This window comes from Accipiter gentilis, chromosome 7, assembly GCF_929443795.1.
Source record: "Accipiter gentilis chromosome 7, bAccGen1.1, whole genome shotgun sequence".
Classification (NCBI taxonomy): domain Eukaryota; kingdom Metazoa; phylum Chordata; class Aves; order Accipitriformes; family Accipitridae; genus Astur; species Astur gentilis.
Genome location: NC_064886.1, coordinates 39,415,651 through 39,435,615, shown reverse-complemented (window position 1 = coordinate 39,435,615; position 19,965 = coordinate 39,415,651). Strand labels below are relative to the sequence as shown.

Sequence of the window (19,965 nt, the reverse complement as noted above, 5' to 3'; positions counted from 1 at the left end):
GTGAAAAAACAACCACCTCCATCCAAGATGGAGATGAGCTGACAGGCAGCAAGTTCCCTCGCCCTGAAGATAGCCAAAATTCAGAGGTTGCCACCCAGTGCGCCCCTCGGCTCTGCACCCACCTTTCCTTTCAGCTCACAAGCTGCCTTTGAGCCATTTGGGATCACGTCCTGCCCAAAACAAGGCACCGACTGCCATTTTGTCCTCGAGAAGGTCCCCGCCAACCTTCCTCCTTGGTGCTCCCCTACTATGGGAACAAGGTCAGCCCAGGAAGGGAGCGGCTGTAGCACCAGTCCCCAAAAGCACAAAGGGTCAGATGAGACAGAAAAAGAGTCACAACAATCCAGTTACTAAATGTATTTTTTTTATTATGTACTTTTGCTGACAAATAAAAAAATTGGGGAAATAGATTAAGGAAGAAATGGGCAGAGAGATTGAAATAATCCCAGATTTTCTGAGTGAAAAACAGTTTGGCCAGACTTTCTCAAAGGAAAGCAAAAGTCTGTAATCAGGGGACCGATATAAACCCACAAGGAGATAAGCCTCAGCAGCAAAAGCAGTAATCATGACAAAACGTACAGGACAGGAGGATTTCCACACTGCTGCACAAACTAAAATGGTGGGCCAAGTCTGCTGAGCATCCTTTGTGCATTTACAGGAGTCTTGCATTGAAGTAAAAAGTTGCAGGAGATGGAAGAAATACTACAGATGCAAATTAAACTGTGATTTTGTTCAGTTGACTGTAAGAGTAATCGCATGAGTAGGATTATGACAGAAGACTAGCAGTTGCTCAGAAAGGAAAGGAAAAAAGTACATCTACATTTAAAGCCCAGAATGCAATGACTTTTAATTTTTCATCATGGGAAACAAAATGCCTCTTGTCAAAGCAAGGCACAGGACAGATGACCAAACCAGGGAACACAGGAGGATGAGGCTTTCTTTCAGAATATCACAGCCTTTCAAGCCCGAGGACGAGACGGGCAATGCAAAAAGGGAGTAGGGTGGGAAAAATATAGGTGAGCTGCCCAACCTCTTGGCATTGGTGGGAGTTTGATGGTATAGGGCACAGGGACAACCAGCAGCAAGGAGGGCATCTCGTGTTCCTAGAATGAATTTAGGGAAGGAGAGTGACCAAAATCTATCAGAAGGTGGACACTGGACTCCAGTAAAGCCAGCTTGAAGACTGACTGATCTTAGAGGAGTGAGCACAAACTCTCCCCAAAGCAGAAGGAGGCACAGGAAGGTGTCAGGAGAAATGGGCAAAAACGCGAGTACTTCATAAACCCAGAACTGAGTAAGGAATTGTACAAAAAGCAGAAGTGAGATCGGATTTTACTAATAATTAAAGAAGCACAGGCATGTACAGGCAATACACAGAATGACCAAGGCAGCCATATCACATTAGCAGCTGATGTACTTACTATTACTTTTTCTAATATTGTAGGAAGGAGACTGTTTTCTTATTCGTGAAGGTCTTGGTCTGTCTTTGTTCCCCCAACTAATTTATGCTGCTTAGTCTAGCAAAGAGGACACATCATAGACATCACAACTATACTTCACAAAACTCAGGGGAAAAAAGGTCAATCATTTCTCAGGTCCAACAGCAACAGAACCAAAAAAAACCCCAAACATATTAGGCTGAAGCTGCAGTGAGAAAGACTTGCATTAGATTTTTCTAAATCTCTCCAATTATAGGAATATATGCAACTCCTTATAATGTTTAAGAAGGTTGTTGACTCTCAAGGATTTTTTCGGTTTGTTTCTTTCTAAAAAACAGGTTATACATCTGTCTGTGTGTTGGTGGTGCCTTTTGAAGCAGACAGGAACTATATAACTTCATGAGACACATTACACAAAAGGCAGGATAACAAAGACATCAGAAAAACATTGAAATTCTTCAAACAATGCCCCATCTGGGGATAGCTTTCTATTTTTGTTTATCCACTGCTTTTCCTGAACATTACTCTTAACGCAAAGATTTACTTCTGTTTGCAAGGTGGCGTAAATGCAATTTAATAAAGACAGAACAATAAATAGCAGTGTCTTAAAATAGAGTTTTTCCCAGTTATCAAGTAAGACAAACACTGCTGGATACCTTAGAGATTCTTGCTTTCAGCTTCTGATGCTCTCAGCACCCTTGGGACAGACTCAGTATTCATCATCTTACCAATGAAAAAGTCATAGAACCAGAGAGGAAGGTAGCAGAAGACGCAGAGGGACATGTAAGCCCCTTTGCCAGGGGTGTACAAGCCCTGCGGTCTCTTGGCCAGCAAAGCGTGCAGGATAGCGCTCAGCACGGGCGAGAGGTCAGCGTCGCAGTACGCGGGCATGCGCAGGAGGTAGTCCTTCAGCCCCAGGAGGTAGTCCTCACCATAGTCTTGCCTTGTGTCTGCTGAGAGGTTCTCCATCAGCTCCTTTTCTTGCTTCTCCCACAGGTCAGATGTGCCTTGTATACCTGCAGGAGCGACATCATAGGATGGCAAGTGGTTTGGGGGCTGAATGAAAGGAATTCATTTTTAATTAATAGTCAATGAGTTGTTCTCCACCACCAGCCTGAGTCGCAGTTGTTCTAAACTGGGCCAGTGAAGAACAGACAAAACCACTGGTTAGCTGCGAGTGCTTTCACCTGGAAGAGAAAGGAAAGCACAAAGCACAGACTACACAAAAAGCGTGGGGTTCATGCACCATTTGGTTACCAGCTCTACCTAAAAAGGCTCTCTCACAGCCAAATCAGCATTTTTTCCTCCCCCCCCCCCCCCCCCCCCGCGTCCTTGCCATTCTGTCCTTATTCATTTTGTGGTTGTTTCTAATCAGTATTTACTGATGTGAGCGACTGAGGAAAGACAGGCAAACTAGGATGAACAGGATTCACTTGGGCTGGCCACGGGCTAAGCTCATCTTTTGCGAGTGACATTGGTATTTCAATAACTAGTTTCACGAAGGATAAGGTTTGTATTAGGCCAGATTTAAAAAAAAAAAAAAAAAAAAAAAAAAATCTATTTCCCCCCATCTGCATCATGTACAAATGAAAGCAATGGCTTTTCCAATGCATTTATTGCCTAACTCTCATGAATTAAGCACTGCAAATAAAGAAAAATCTTTAAATAAATATTTAAATCTCCAATACCAGGACTCGTTTTCATGCATGAAGTTTTCATCCAGCAGTCTGACGACAGCTAAGCAGGGACCTGAAGGTAAAACCTCAGGCAGGTACCGCTGACCACGCAGGTGCTGCCAGAGCCCAGTGCCCCGCAGCGCCCTTCCCCAGGAGGGGAGGCATTCAAGGGAGCAGGGTTTTATGAAAAAAGACCATTTTGCTTTTCATCGGCATAAAAATCATCTCCATTAAGTTAACAGGACTTGCTGAGTAGGCAGCGGTGGGATTTGACGTTGTCCTCAGGTAGCTTGCCAGGCATGCCCACAGAGGGGGTCCTGCGTGACACCCACCCTGCTCCCGGGTGGGCACGGGGTGCAGCGAGGGTGCGTGGAGAGGGAGACGAGTCTGAAACCCAGACGGGCTCTGCAGAAAGCGCTCAGAGAAGCAGCAGCAGATTTGGAACAGAAAGCAGCAGGAGCGCAGCGGAGGGAAGGAGCGGAGAGGAAAGATCAGAGACTACGTAGAGCAATATTGACAGCAAGCAGGCGGGATGGCAGGTATTGCTGCAGATACTTTGATGGAAGACTGAGCAATAAAGAGAGCTCTGATGTTGAGAAAGGACTGACAGTGAGTCCTGAAGCTCTCACACAGGACAAGCAAGCTGTAACACTCAAACGCACCGCGACGCTGGGTTTGTTAACTTCAACCAAGCTAGAGCAAAGGCAAGGCACCCACCGCCTGAACCCTGCCCTGTCTCAAAGCAAAGGGAGAGCTCTGCCCAGGAGGATGGCTACACTCGCGAGGCAGGGCAGAACTAGAGGGAACATCCCTCGCACAAAACGCAAATCTTCATTTCCATAACCAACGTGAAGAATGGGGGAAAAACGTCCGACTGCTGAGAATCACTCGGGGCTCTGCTTGAGGATGCTGGACTAGAGGGAAAGAGGCGAGGCAGAAAGAACTACCTGAAATGTCAAATACCAACCTGTTCGGAAGCCTGACGGATGAATTGCAGCAACTTTAATTCCCCATTTGGAAAGCTCTTGCCTCATTACTCCAGAAAACATGGACAGAGCTGCTTTTGATGCACCGTATGCAGCACACCTCGGTAGTGGAATGCCTCCTGCAGGAGCAATATAAACATGATAAAGCTCAGCAGTGTCTTTTCCAGCCTTTATTTTCGTGATTTAGAAGGAAGATTATAGCGCAACCAAAATTATGCGGCTCTCACTGAGGTTAAAGACAAGTCAGTGAGGGAATAATTTCTTTCTAGAGGTTAAAAAAAAGTGAAAGTTGTAAATTAGCAGTTGCTTATAGCAGTTATGCTCAGTAACACTTGATAAGACACCTTGTGTGGCAGAAAAAATAAACTGTATTGCATTTAAAGGTAAAAACTGCTGAAAATTATGATTGTTAGTTTCAGAAACACAGATAATGTTTTAGTTCATATAAATAGTGAAGCAACAGTTTAACGCTGCTGTTCTTGTCACTGTAACACGAATTTGAAGCTCCTACTATAAACCACAGTTACAACAGGGTAAGTAATCTCGATTCTAGCTTTATAAAGCCAACTTATCTTCCAGTTCTCTCCAGCTAGTTTCAGCAAGACCAGAGGCCACAGGGCAAGAGTGGAGAAAAACTCTGTGGAGAAACCAAAGCTGGAATCACAGGCCCCGGGCGACAGAACTCCCTGAGACCCATCACAGAAGCAGATCCCCTGCCTATACTTATATCCCATCTTCTCCAATCCCAGCAGCAGTTGTTCAAATGGAGAAGACAGAAAACAGTCAGTATTTTAGATTAATGTAAAATAAATCCATATGTTTACAAAACAAAAGCTTCCAGAAGAGAAAATCTTCCAAATACAAAGCTTTCCTCTCTTCCAAAAATTGGCAGACTGTCACTTCTTCAGCTTTAGAAAAATCCAAAGACACTTTGATGTGAGCATCTTCCCCATCTTCAGCCCCCCCCACTTTCTCCACAAGGTCGGTGTTATCACCGCACAGAGTATCGCTGCCAGATTTAGGGTGATCACAGCCACCACGGGCTGTGTTGGCACAGCGGGGAGGAGAGAACAGAATGGGCAACCCTTCTCCTTGAGGCACATCACTCCTTCTCCTGCCTGCATGGGCAGTTGGGCACATCCTCCGGTATGGACTCCATTTCAAACATTATATATTTATCTCCATGTATTTGAATCTTTTAAAAGAAAATACTTTGCTACAGGGGAATTTTCAGGTAAGCCACTGGTGCCATTTATTGGGTTTTGTACTGTAATGACCAAGGTGTCACAGGCGCTTCTTATACTGAGTCATTCCTTTGAAGAAGTCAGGCCAGTTAAATGTTAATTATTCTTCTGTATGCATCTGAATAAGTTCGAGTTTCAATTGATTTGAGCCAATTGAATCACATACATTTTTCTCTGAGGTCAGGCTAACCTCAAGTCCAGTTAAATTAGCTCTACAGAGACAGGAATAGATTCAGCACAATGAGTCCTCGCTAACTTTTCTGCTAATGTTTTACCAAAGGACCCTCAGACCCTGCATTAAGAGGAAGCTATTTACTCAAACTGGTCCGCATGCAAGAACATCTGTGCAAACAGCTACAGTTTAAGCAAGGTCATTATCAAGTCCCGTAAGGGCAAATTACCACAAGGAAGCTCTCCATTTATCCCTGCAAGGGAGCTTGGGGATTCATGCCAAGAATTAAGACATCTGCCCCAAAACACCAAAAGCACAAGCTTCACTTGGGTGCTCAGAGAAAACAGAGCTCTGTCCTCTGGCTCTGTGCTTGCAAGGACTGGTGGGCAGAGCAGCACCAAAAACGTTTTTCTGATAATTCAGTCCTGATTTCTTTAAGTGTCAGCAAAAAGCCATAAACATAGGCGTGCAGATACAAAACATACTTGGGATTATAAAAAGAAAACAGAAGACAATAGCGTCAAAGCTAGGCTGAAGCCACATCCTCAACATAAGCTGTGAACGCAAGGTAACACCTTCACAAGCCACCCCCAGCAAGACAGCGGGATTCAGGTGGACACCAACTGCACAGAAGGGTCCAAGCAGACAGGGCAAAGGAAAATTTGGGAAGCAGACGATATGGTAAATCCTTAAGAGGTCTTAAACCAAAACACTTTCTGGCACTGTGACATCCTGCTTCTAGCAGGTCTCATTTTCAAAGGAGCATTCTTGCTCCTCAACTGCTGGCTACCAGATACTGTATTACTTCAGTTCCTACATCTTAGCATCTCAGCTGTCCTCCTAGAATAGAAGCTCATGTTATAAAGACATATATATAGTAAGCACAGGATCCAATTTATGGGAAAAAACTGGAAAGCATATTATATGCTGTTAATAATTTTTTTTAAAGTTATTTTATTCTTGAAAAAATACCACTTTGCTAATAAGTTAGGCTAAAGTATTTTAAGAAGATATCTAAAATATTTTTAAAAAAATATAAACTCACACTCTCTTCCGGTCCCAGGTTATTAGCAGACCATGCTCTAAGACTGTGCACTCAGGAAAGAACCACAGGATGCAGCAAAAAATAAAACTGGCTTCTGCTCTTGAAGAATTAAATATTACTCTTCAGCAGGTGTTTTATCATTGTGCTTTCTCACCCTAACTACAGCACTTGAGCCCTACGAGGGTGGAGAGGCGGAGCTGCCCAAGTGAAATATCCAACATTATTACAGACTGTTAAAAAATGGCAAGTGTCATGAACTTACCCAAAAAGATATTTATGCTCCAATTTTAACCCACAGTACTACAAAAAGGTTGAAACTTGAGGTGTAACCAGCCCAAACGGAAGAGACCCTGTCTCTGCGAAAGGCAGACAGCTTTGGGGCATCTCCACAGTGTGGTTCAATGACACACAAACTGAGGTGGTCACAGAGTTCTGCTGGAACATGTTATAAAAACATCTGTGATTTACCACCCATCTTTCTGGAAGCTCACAAAGCTATCACTCCCAGCATCTATAACACAAGATCTGAATTTTACTGTCTTTTACATAACAACGTATTTTTAGCCAGATTAAACTCTTCTTCTTTAAGGGCTGTTTTCTGGAAATAGTTTCCCAAACAAAAGAAAAACCTGCACTTATTACCTAAATATTGATTCCCTAGGTGTATTGACAAGCAAGACCAACTGACGCCTTCCTCGGAATTTTTGCCAAGGAAGTTAAACGTTTTTTCTGTTGCACCAGAAACGTATTTGGTGCTTTAGTTTGGCTCACCTGCCATGCTGGACATGTTAACCAGCCTCCCCCGGGATTTCCGAAGTAACGGTAAGAAGGTCTTGGACACCTCTACAGCCCCAAAGAAATTCACCTCCATGCACTGCCTGTACGTGCTCATGGGCAGCAGCTCGCCGTCGGCAGGGAAGCCCAGGACACCCGCGTTGTTCACAACTCCCCAGAGTCCTGGGAAGAGGAGAAAGCACAGGGCTGCTATACAGCGGGAAATCAACTCCATAAAGATTAAACTGATGAGCCGGATGGTGCCTCCAGATCAAAGCAGAGATGATCTGCAGCGACAGATACGCAGTACCCACTCCGTGAACAGCCTTCACCATTTTTCGTATGTCCCAGAAAGCAGGAGTCATCAATATAAATACCCTGACTGCCCACAGACTGTGGTGTGGAAATAACCTACACACAGAAGCCACGATGCAGCCAACAGTTAAGACATGCACCTTGTAAGCAGCACATTAGTACTCCCATTAGAATGGAAAAAAAGCTGTACCTGTATTTTGCACCTTCTCTGAGACTTTTAGATAGGCTTCCTTGACTTGGGTGGCATTGGTTATATCCAGCTGCAGGAGAGAGAGTCTCCGAGAACAGGTTTTTCTCAGTTCCTCAGCTCCAGGTCCATCCTTATTCAAAACCCCAGCAAACACAACAAAACCTAAGTTGTCCAGGTATTTAGCCAGTGCATGTCCAATCCCAGTGTCGCTTCCTGAAAGCATCAAAAAGACAACTGAAAAGTGGGTCTGTCCTAAAACATCATTAAAAAAAAAAAAAAAAAGGCATGCATTGGAAATACATGCAAATCTGACCAAAAAGATGATGAAATAAAGTCACTGAAATATATATGACAGTAGGCAGAAAGGTTCAGATCTGAAGGTTTGAGAAGCTGGACCTTTGCACGTTCCACAAAGATTGATAGACCATGTCCTCTTGGCTCAGAGCTGATGGCATCAGCTCATGCTCTACCACTGTCAGATTCTAAGACTTACTTTGTACATACAGAGGAAATAAAACCCTAGACTGGGTTCATGCAGATATTCAGACTGAAACCTGATAACAAAAGTAGCTAGGAAAAAAAAAAGAAAAAGAGAAAAAACACAAATATTTTAATTTGAAATCTCGGGCAGACAAAGCAATTATATGGCATTGGAAATTAAATTGTTGGGTTCTGTTTCTTAATTCAAAGAAGTAGTGTTATTTTATTCAAGCACCTACCACCCAGATCCTTCTGACAAACACTTTTTTTGTCACAGGCTGCAACCAAGCCAAAGCTAAGCAAATGTTTACCTGCAAAGGAGTTCAATGCTTTCAAACCCTAAGAAAGCTTCAGGCATTTTTAGGCTAAGCCCGATAGTACCAGCTATTTAATTCATGCTAACTTGCATCAGAATTTGTTTTATTGCCTGTATCCTCTTCCAGACTTACTCCCCATAAAGCAATGAACTACCAAATGCAGGAAGCACTATTAGAGCAAACACACAATGATGATCTCTGCGATCACAACTGTGCAGTTCTTCCCACCAGGTAACAATGATGAATATTTAACAAATAATTTGATTGAATCTCAAGTGTCTCCCTTTGACACAGTATTTAGCTGCCGCTATCTTAAGACACTTTTAAGTGTTTTCTCTCCTGGTGTCTTTTTTTAATTCCAGTTTCCATTCTTCCCATCTACAGAGAAACTTCTTAGCGAGAGAAGAAACATTTCACCCATCTGCCCACCAAGACTCCCAACGAAGGAACACAGAGCTCTGCTAGAGACAGGGAAGGAGCTTATAGGGACTGTGCTGCAGGAGTTTTGCAAAGGACAATATCAGGAGGAAAACGAGGAGTTTAAGAAATTAACGCCGTTTTTACACTGGAAAGCAGAGATACATCAGCACGTCCCACAATATTGCCCCGCACCCTCCAGCGTATTGCGGCATAGAACGCTCCTGGATGCTGATATGCACCGAGATCCGTGGAGCTACCCCAGGGCTTGGTAATCTCCTGCAACAGCAATTTATTACATAAATGCTCAGCTTCCAACCCCACCTGCATGGCTGGAAACCTGAATGCGGGACAAAGGACTGGAACTCCTGCCAGTTTTTTTGCTATCTCCTCATCCATGAATGAGCTGCAATACTCCTTACTTAACCCTACCAGAAAGTCATAAGGGTTAATCTGGGATTTTGGCACACCAAGGCGGATATTAACATAGTTATTCACAGGCCTGCTCCTGCACTCAAGATCCATAGTCAATAGAACTTGACTGCCAAAGAGACTCATCTTAATCATGCTAGATCTTTATTTCTGGGTTCTGTCTTTTAACCGGGGCTTTAATCATGAAAGGTGAAAAAAAATTAATACCAGATGACCTGAAAGAAACACATACTAAATGCCTGGATCCATCAGTGCAAGATGTTGAAAAGAATTACTCATGCACTACTTAATCTTAAAAAAAAAAAAAAAAAAAAAAGCAGCAAGTTTTTTGGCATTTTTAAAGTCTGCAGTTTGTTGAAGATGCACCAGAGCACCACATATATCACACTTTATTTCTCACAGCCTTGGCCCGAAAGAGGAGAACAACCCTGCATTCATGGAATTCCCTAAAGAGACCTGAAAAGGCCTGCATATATCCCAAAGACATGACAGATTTCTGGGTTTTGGGGTGGGGTGTCTTTCCTTCTTTTTCTTTTAGTGAAAAACCCTATTTTCGGATCAAATCCTTCCCCTTTCATCCTTCCCAGCAAGTACACAGCCACAGAGCTACACACTAAGTTTTACAACACAGCTTTAACTTGGGAAGGGGCAGAGTGCTCAACTATTAGGGATGGGTGTAGCAACCCTGAGAAGGAAATAAAAAGCAGCGTTTATCTGTGCCTGCCACTGGGTTTGTCCCCAGCTTTTATCAAAACAAGTCTGATTTGAGTTTTAGACCTGGTACTGAAGTCCAGAGAAACTCTACCCTTCAACTCAAAATTCAAACAGTAATTAGGTCTCCATAGGGAAGAATTCCGTCCCCCGCTTTGACTTTGCTTCTAAGTCAAAAAAAAAAAAAAAAAAAAAAGCAATTTGTGAATGATTAGAAGATATATTATAAGAAGTGCAGTCAGTACGGACTGTAACTGAATTGTTACTGAGAATTTATCTTCAACTCACACTGAGCATCAGAAACGCCAAGTCACACATCAAGAACGAAAAGACCAAGTTAACTGGAGAAATTCATGCAGCTGCACACAGAATAACAGAATTTTACAATTCCTGCTACTTCAGATCCTCACGGTAATTGAATTTGTAGGGAAGCTGGCTATTGGGTCTACCAACCTAAAGTGTTGGCACGCCCACGAGCTTCTGTTTAAGGACACTGAAGCTACTCACTCCCAGCAAGACGTTCAATAAGAAATGTTTCACCGGTGACTTTAAGACTGCTCATATGGCCACAGTTATTCATGTGAAAAAGCATTTTGACAACTGGGCACAGTTTTCCCCTGTCGTGGTACTCCGGTGAAGTGCCAGCTTAAATAAATAATGCACAGCAGCACCCATACAAGGGACATCCAAAGGGGACCAGATCAATATTTGACAAAACCCAGGGAGAGAAGCACAGATTACTCCATCCTCTAGCCAAGGGCAGCTGTCTCACAAGTGATATGTGGCAGCTGCCCAGAGCACAGCAGCATTCCTCAACCTTGTGGGGCTAAAAGGAGGGGGACTGTTTAAAAAAAGAAGATTAAAAAAAAATATATTTAAAAAATCACCATTTCCCATGAAGTGCCTGCCTCAGGTCTTGTCTAAATAGGAGAAAATGACACCAAAATTGATTTAAAGGCACCTTGCACATGCCCACAGACACACATCCTACAGTTGGTATGGGGAGAAGAACTACAATCAGAGCAGTTTAACCAAGAAATGCGTTAAGTAAAACTTTTGTTTCAGTTGATGGAGGGTTTGATTAATTGCATACCAGTCTGGACTCACATAAAGACCAAGAAGAGCCTCCTCTGATGCATCAGCTGTCAGAGGTGTCCAAACTTGCATTTCTTCAGGACAGTTGCAACACAGGTACAAGGAAAGCACATTCACTCGCTGAAATATGCCTAAACGTTCTTCGCTCCCCTGTATTGCTCTAATTCAAATTCTCTAGAGCAGGTAAGCTCTGAGAGAGTGCTTTTTTCTGAAGAACTGCAGTCTTGTAAAAAGCAAGGATATGCCCAGGTGAAAGCGCAACCCCTGTCTGCAGGGGTGGGAAAGGAGTGCTCCCTATTCCCCCCTGCCTCATATCTATCTTCATCTGATACACCTGCAGGGAGAAAGCCAGCTGGCAGATAAACCCCGAGGGGAGAACTTGCTGCTCATCTTGTCCTCTCTTAACATTTGTATTTAACCCCCACATTAATGCTTGCTAGGCAAACCTAAATTATTTCCAGGTGTCCCTATAAAACAAAATGAAATTCTGCAAGAAATAGCTATATAAACCAAAGCAACTTAATGTAGCTTTCCAGAGGGGAAAAATAGAAGATAAAACAAAAAAAGAGCAAGTTAACAGTGCAAGAAGCAGTTGGCAGGCACTCCGGTTTAAAGGTTTGATTAACACAAATAAACAACATTTAAAGTTTTAGAAGAAACAGGAGAAAAGCCATAAAACTACAAAAATGCCATCCCTGCAAACTAAAAGTGGGTATCGAGTAGGTCAGAGTGTTAACAGAGACTGAATTGCTTAGCTCTGAACTTTCACTGCTAGTGAAGGAAATTTCTCACTCCCAAATGATTTCATACATCGTTTCAAAGAGACGGCACCAAACCAGTGTCTTGAAACACATGCATGATATACACAGCGTGCACTGTGTAAATGCGCACACCAAAAGATAACCGTATGTCCGTAACCAGTGCGATAAATTCAAGTAAACAAAAGTAATGTATGAAGGTAGTGTTCTGACGGCTTCCAGAAATTAATGTCTCTCCTAAAAAATTAGACCATCGTAAGTATTCTTATGCTTTCTGCATCAGTTAATTTCACAAGTATGTCTAAAAAGCTACTTGTAAAGATTAAATGAGACACTAAAAAATAACAGCACCTATTAAGATGCTTTTCTACTTAATTTCAGAACACTTATTTACCTGGAAAAAAAACATCTCCGGCAAAGCAAATAAAACGAGCAAAAAAAAAAAAAAAAGGAAACCTTACAAGCACGCATTTCATACATACCTCACCCGAGGACACAAAGTTTTCCAGCCCACTTGTAAGAAAAGCCGGGTGGGTTTTATTTTTTGCTTCCCGGAGCGCGTCTGCTGCACCTTACCTGTGACGAGCACGGCTTTGTCGCCCACGGGCAGCAGCGCCCTGCTGCCCAGGTATGCGGAGGAGACGAGGCACGTGCCGCAAAAAACCACTAGCCCCCCGGCAGCCCCCAGCGTGGCCACGCACAGCAGCCCCAGTAAGACGGGCAGGAGCCTCCAGACCAGCACGTTTGCTTTCTCCACCGGGCTCCTCTTGGCCACGCAGAGCGCGGTCACCCCAAAAAGCACGGTGACGCCCGCGCAGAACCATCCGAAGGGGCTGCCAGCGAGAGCATCCATCGGCAGGGGCGAGGAGCAGGCGCACGCACCCCAGCACCGGCCGGGTAAAAGCAGGTATTGCTAAATGCAGCCTGGGTTATATAGGAGCAGGGGGTGGGGCAGAGAAAGGGGACTCTGTTTAAAGGTTTGCCATAATCTCACTTACCCTTGACATCAGCAAGAAGTAGGAGCTTTCCTTTTCTTACCTTTTATTCCTTGTGCCTGACAGCTCCACCCTCTGAACAATATGCTGGCTGGATAATGATTGACAGCACTGGGAATGGACACGATGTAGCAAGCACTTGCTTCAGGAAAAAATTAACTGCTATATGTTTTATATGTTTAAAGTACATTTTCCTGGACAGTGAAAAAAAGAACAGTTTCCTTTATGGGAAATAGTTGCAATTTCCTGCCTAAAAACTTAGGGTGTGGGCTCAGTGGAACTGGTTTTTGATGGGCAGTGACAAAAATGAGTCAGGACAGGGTTATTTACGCTCTGCGTGGTCAGCGTTGGGCTTTATCACACACGGGCCACCCTCCTCTTTCAACAAAAAGCCCAAAACGACCTTCCCTGCTTTCCTGCACACCTTTGGCTATTTACCTACTCTGCATTCTGCAAATACCTACGGTTAATTGACTTTCAAGGGGCTGGGGGAGGCTGGGAAGGGGTGATAGCTGGTTTGCCATTAAGGGCACTTTGTTAAGTGAACACATGTAACACACCTGAGACTGAGTCTTCAGTTGACCTGAGTGACGACATTCACCTTAGCTTTGACAGCAATCACTGGTTCAATACCCACAGCAAGTTGGGGAAAAAAATGTAATACCTTAAATATACTTGAGAGATTTAACACCTGCTGTGTTGTACTCCAAAAGCTATTAATCAATAAGAAAATTTTAAAATCCATCCAGCTAAAAGGATTGAAATACAACTTAGGCGTATTTAACCCTGTTTAAAAATCCCTACTAACTGGTTTGAGAGATGAGCCCAAGTTATCACACAACCTAACATGATGCTAACATGATGTTACTGGTTTTCTGAAAGAAAATGTAGTGCTGACCTATTTTATTTTAGACACAAGAACATTTCCATTCCACTATTCCTTTGGGGTTTTATGGGATGACAGATCTGTTGGATATACATTTTTACAGCCAGTGAAAATGTTTGCATACCTCTTTAGGTAGTGTACATTACAGATGAGGTCACTTTCTTAAAGGAACATTACCCTCCAGGTCTGCTTGTCATTCATTACTATTGCGAACACCCTCTCATTCATCCATCCTCCCACTAGTGCACAAAGCGTACACTATTTTCACTTCTCTCTGCCATTTGCTTCTTCTGCTTTTAGTAGCGCGCTGGTCTCGAGGTCAATTATACCTTGCCCTCTGTTAAGGCATCTTAAAGATTTCCTTGGATAGTTTTGCTTTCTCTCCCCAATTGGTCTTCGTGGCATGATTTAGATGATCACAACTGCGCTGGCATTCAAAGCATCTGCCCTCACACTTGAGGATACAGCGAGCTGGAGTTTTGGCCCAGTGGGATGAGGGGCAGAACCACTTTCTCCGACACCAGCAGAGACAGATTGCTGCTTGAGGATTTTTCAGCAGAATTTTGCAACGAGATAAGTTTTATTGTCTCGTGGCCACTATCCATCTTAAGAAAGCATCTACCTTCCTCTCTGCCACGTTGGTATGCCTTCAGTTCTCACAGCCGTACATTAACACAAGACTGCAATCGAGTTTGCATTATTTCCTATTTCTCTATGCCATACCTACTCACGCTGTGAATAAACACCCTTATTTCACCTCCTTCTTGATAGTTCTGCTGGAAAAGATATGACTCCTCCAAACTGTCAGGTTATTGCATCAACATGACAACTCTGTTACAAGGAGGATGAATTTCAGCTCATTGATTTTGAGCTAAGCTTGACCTACCTTTGCCAGGACATTTGTCTTTCTTCCCAGCTTTTCAGAGCCATTGGACAATAACTCAGTGCCCTGTCCCTTTACGCCCTGGCAATCTACATTTTCTAAACCGAAGCCTGAACGCTGCTTCCATAGTCAGCCCATGCCAATGCCAAATGGCAGCAGAGAAAAAATTCAGACCAGCCTCCTGGCTGATCCATTCTGTTGTGTGATTACTTACCCTCACTGAGAACTTTGATCTCTCTGCATGTTTCTGATGTTTCTAACTGGGACTTTGCAGATCTCAAGTGTGCCCCACCATGTAAGTCTCTTCATGCTAAGTGATAACTTTTGAAGGTCAGTAAAAGCAATGGCAAAAGAAGATGACTTTCATGGAGAACGATCCTTCCATGGTAACCTGCAACACGAACAGCCAGTCTCTACAGAATTTCTTGAGTGCAAATCCAGCTTGTTTTTCTCTGAACTCTACAGTTGCAGCATCTTTCACCCTGTGTAGTGTCACTGCAGAAGACTTTCCTCAGGACAAAGCAAGGACACCTCTCCAATGTGTGGGATGTTTATCATAGGCACCCACTCATTGACTCCACGTTCTCATTCTTTAGGCACAATCGCTTCTTCCCAGATATTAATTTACTTCCTTCCCATTTCTTTAAGTTTTTCTGCTGTCATCCTTTGCTGGCTCTATGTTGTCAGCATGATGGCTGCAGCCCGTGTTTTCGATTTCTGTTCTTAACACAAAAAAGAGCAAAATGTTCATGTTCCCCTGTTCCTCTGAAATGTGGTGAAGCTGACCCTGTTCACACTTTCTTTGAAATGCACCACCAAGATCTTTTTCTGTTCTACTTTGGTAACAAGCACTCTTCAGTCTTTGCTTTTCAAGGCTCCACTTCTGGTTCAGAAGTTCTCCTGCTGTTTATTTTTTTTAAAGCCTCTGTGACTTTCCAGCATAGTAGAAGCTTCCAGTTCAACCACGAGGTCTTCAGCGTGTCTCTGTTACCTTTCCCTGCATCGTTTTTCACTTCTTTGGCCACATTTCTCATGTGCTTTCTTTGCACTTTTCAGTAATTTACTAGTCAACGTTTTTCTTTTCAGCACTTTCCCCTCGTTCAGAAGTACCATGTGCCATATCCAATAGTTGCTGTCTGTTGATACTCCTCTGTCCCAGCTGCAACATGAATTACATTGTCTAGAAGCATGAACCATTTTTTCGACATGTCCAGTCTCTATCTCAGCTTCCTCTGCCTTTGCCAGCCACAGATTTGTTTTTCAGTTCAGGCTGGAATTTCTCACAGAACTCTTCAGTTTTCCATTTTGCTCTCTTTTGTTTTCTGATTCAGGTTTTTTCAGCTGTGTAATGCAACGACTGTTGTTCCCAAGGGCTCCTGCTTCATGTGCTTTTGTGGCTTGAGTAGGGGATCTCCATTTGAAGTTCTGTAGGGAGGTTCTTGGCTACAAGGCTTTTCTTGGAAAATAATTTCATCAGAAAATAGGTTGGAATCTGTTTCACCAAATAAGTCATTAACCAAGATAGAAAAATGATTCTCATAAGTAAATACATATATGAGCAGAAAAAATACGAAATTATTTACTTTGATAGGCTGCAGCTTCTGAGAGTACATAAACACCTTCATACAGTTTGGATTTTGGTGGACTTCTTAATGGCTACAGAAGCACTCGTCAGGCTATAAGTCCTGGATGCAGAAGCTATTGAACTTGCATACACAAAATTCATTTGGGCAAAGAGACTGAAATCCTATACAAAGGTTGAGATAATCCTCTGCCTTCAGCCAGTTATCTATTCATGCACTCAACTTGAAGCACATGAATTGTCCCAGTAAAGACAACAAATCTATTAGTCTGCCTAAAGCTAGGAAAGTAGCCAAGTACCTTTGTGGATTAAGACCTCTGAACTCACAGGCATGTACTGAATAAGGGCAAAAAAGATTATGTGCAACTGAAAATAAGGCTGTGTAAAGTCTCCCTTGTCTTCAAGCTATTTCTTTAATAGACCCTTAGGCAAAATAATTCCTGTCAAATAAAGCATGTATCCATTAAAGAAAAGTAAGAAATCTATTTTACCTCTAAGTTACTGGAGATTTTGTTTTCAGAAATACAGTGATTGTAAAGATTCTAAATTCAGAGATAGACAGTAATTCCTGAAGATCACTTGGCAGTGAAGAAACACCTGTAGCTCACCATTTCTCAATATTCAGTTCTAACAAAAGCTAATAATAATAGCAATAATAATTACTTTCTCAGCTAAATCTCCTGTACTTTCTCAAGTGTAAGAACCTCAGAGCGAGGAACTTCTGTACTGATGGCCAAACTGGAACTGTAAATCCTTTTGGCAGGTACTCATGCAACACACACCTTAGCATTATACAATCTTCAAAAGAAATAATTGCAGCCTGCATTTCCCATGTCAGCCCAATGCCTGCAGCAGCTCTATCTTTGCTTTGAAGCAGCAGGTCTCAAAATAACATGCCATATGAAATGAAGCCATGGGCTGTAAGTTCTGCCTTGGTATTTACATGAACTCTAATCACCCTTTGTAAATTTTCTGCAATAGACAAAACATCTTAAATCAGAGAAATCATTAAGATTATGAGCAGTCCTTTGTATTTGCAAGGGAGGTTTTCTTCTTTAACTCTCCAGACATCTATGGATCTCTAGGCTTTCAGGAACAGCTAAAAGTGGATTGCACTCTTTCCAAAATAAGTCATTTTTTATCAACCCAATTGTCATTCTTTTCCAAAAAGAGGACAGAATCAGAAAACATAAAGGCAATTAGGTACTCTTCAGGAAGTTAGCCAGGAATCATCTCTAGGTTATCGTCATGAGAAATAACACTTGCCTGCCTTTCTTCTGTCATCTAATAACATGAAATGGTTTTCACAGAACCATCAGTGTTAGAGAAGAAAACATATCAGTTTATCTCAGTCCACTTCTCTGACAGCAACAGACTGTTCCCTAAAATTTCCTTTGGGACATTCAGAGTAAAATTCCAGCCCTGCCTAGGACAGGGAACAGTATAATGGTGCCTCAATGCATGAGAAATAAAGATGCAAGCTATACTCTGGACTGGAAGATTAGTTTGTTTTTCCAACTAGACATTCGTTATATCTCTCTATTCCCTTCCCTTCCCTATAGCTTTGCCCATCTGAAGTTAATGGTAGCATCTATGTGCCCAGAACACAAAGGACTTCCATGTTTTCCTAGCCCACAGTCTGCTCATTTCATTGCAGGTGCTTCCTGAAATGTAACTGCAATTTTGCCTGCCTTACTTCTAGATGGTTTCTCCTAACCACAAGTCATATAGGCCGTATCTACATCAGAAAAGAAATACACTTCTGCACCTTCTTTCCGTAACTTTTCCTCCTGCATGTCTCCAAACAATGGCAGGTTGGAGAAACATCTGTTTTACACCTGACCTTTTCCACACCTGTGAATAGCAGACCACAAAAGGTTTTCAAATATTTAGGTATTATCTACGCAAAAGTCACATAATTTTTATCATAGTTAAATTCACAAATAGCAATGTGAATACAGAGTCAAACAGAAAATTAGGCATACATGGTAATCAAAAGTCTGATTAAAGCATGGGCAGACAAACTGAGTAGCTAAGACATGTAACAGTAGTGATGAAGATGCCAGCTTCAGCAATCCCAGCTCACCAGGGACTCCAGGTACACATGGTAGATTATTAGTTCCCATTGAAATCTGGACCCTATAGCACATTCATAAATATTTAACCAGGTAGTGCTGGCGTGCAGCTAGCATAAACACATACCTTTAATCAGACCTTTAAGTGCAATCTAGACATGGACCAATATTGTCCAAAGCAAGACTTCGACACAAAAAAAATCCTCAACTCCAAGTCTGTTTGCACTTCCCTCTTTTGCTGCCAGAAAAGAGTCCCTTCAAAGTGGGGGGTTGACTACATCAACATGACTTGCCATTCATGGTAGATAGGGACAACACTAAAAATAAATCACATAGAACTTGGAGCCCCAGAATATGTCTCTGAGCTTTGAGGAGCATGGATTCTGCAAAGGGGGCGAAAGAAAATGGGTGGTAACATCTCCCCATCGTCACTTAGGTTATTAACTATGCACATCTGCGGCATGCCTTCCCTCCCATCTGCAAACTCTTAAAAACATCTCTGCCTCTTATAAACGGAATTCACTTCTTTTTAGATTTTCCTCACAGTTACATCAGCTAGTCTTTGAAATGAAAGCCGAAGCAAAATGAGATGAAAAATGAGCAACGATTCAAAAAGCATTAAGTGATCAACCATGACAAAGTGTCACCTGCCCTAAATGCATTCTGTTTTCTGTCACTTGAAGGACAAGTCCCTCACTTCCGAATGGTGAAGCCGTGTATTCTTCCTGTTGAGGAATCGTGACCTCACTATGTATGTAATCAATGACTTACATCATTATTTTGATTGAATGTGTTTGCCACGTACTGAATGTCACCGATTTCTCCTTTAATGCTGCTGATCTGAAGGGCATTCCCGTCGCTTTTTGGCGATGTTTGTGCTGCTTGCAAACTGCTGCAATTGTGTTCGAATGTTGTCAGCAAGACCAGCTCTCTGCCAGGAACGACTTAGTGATAGATGATCCTCCCATGGAGCAGGGGGACAAACTAGATGACCTCTCAAGGTCCCTTTCAGGATCTGGGGCAGGGGGTTTGATGGTTCTATGGCAGGTAACATTTTAGTTAAATGGTATTTTTTCTTTAGGCAATCCAACAACTATGGAAAAATCTGTATACTCAGTGTCATTTTTTGTTGTTTTGTTTCCCTTTATTATATTGTCAGTCTTAGACATTTTATATCATGCAGTAACCTTAACCCCTGACTCAAAAATTGTTTAGATGTAAGCATATCTAATCCCATTAAAATCACCATGACTACCCACACATAAAAACAGACAGATGATTTAATATGTTGCTGAATGACAATCCCAATACCCATTAGGTCTAAATGTTCCCTGAGAGCCCAAACCCACAGACACTTACATACACTCTTAAAAATAAACACAGATATTCATACACAGGTAAAGGACAGAAATATTCATACCCATGTATTTAACCATGTGCACACCTGCAGAATTAGACCCTGTCTTAAAGACCTCCTCCACCTGGATTTGAGG

The 19,965-nt window shown here is 42.5% G+C and overlaps 1 protein-coding gene across 1 annotated transcript; it reads right to left on the bottom strand.

Moving 5' to 3' along the window:
* Window positions 1-522: 522 nt before the first annotated feature.
* On the bottom strand, window positions 523-12,904 carry HSD17B2 (hydroxysteroid 17-beta dehydrogenase 2). The gene is made up of 5 exons (XM_049805500.1): window positions 12,628-12,904; window positions 7,842-8,054; window positions 7,334-7,519; window positions 4,083-4,220; window positions 523-2,455 (listed from the first exon to the last, which is right to left on the bottom strand). Exons 1-5 carry the CDS (start codon window positions 12,902-12,904, stop codon window positions 2,097-2,099), a joined length of 1,173 nt encoding a protein of 390 aa, XP_049661457.1. The 3' UTR covers window positions 523-2,096.
* Window positions 12,905-19,965: the final 7,061 nt, after the last annotated feature.

Coding starts and splice junctions, on each gene's coding strand:
- HSD17B2 (XM_049805500.1), bottom strand. CDS start 12,904: ATGGATGCTCTCGCTGGCAGCCCCTTCGGATGGTTCTGCGCGGGCGTC. Junction 8,055..12,627: donor CAAAGCCGTGCTCGTCACAG/GTAAGGTGCAGC, acceptor TGATGCTTTCAG/GAAGCGACACTGGGATTGGA. Junction 4,221..7,333: donor TAACATGTCCAGCATGGCAG/GTGAGCCAAACT, acceptor TTGCTCCTGCAG/GAGGCATTCCACTACCGAGG.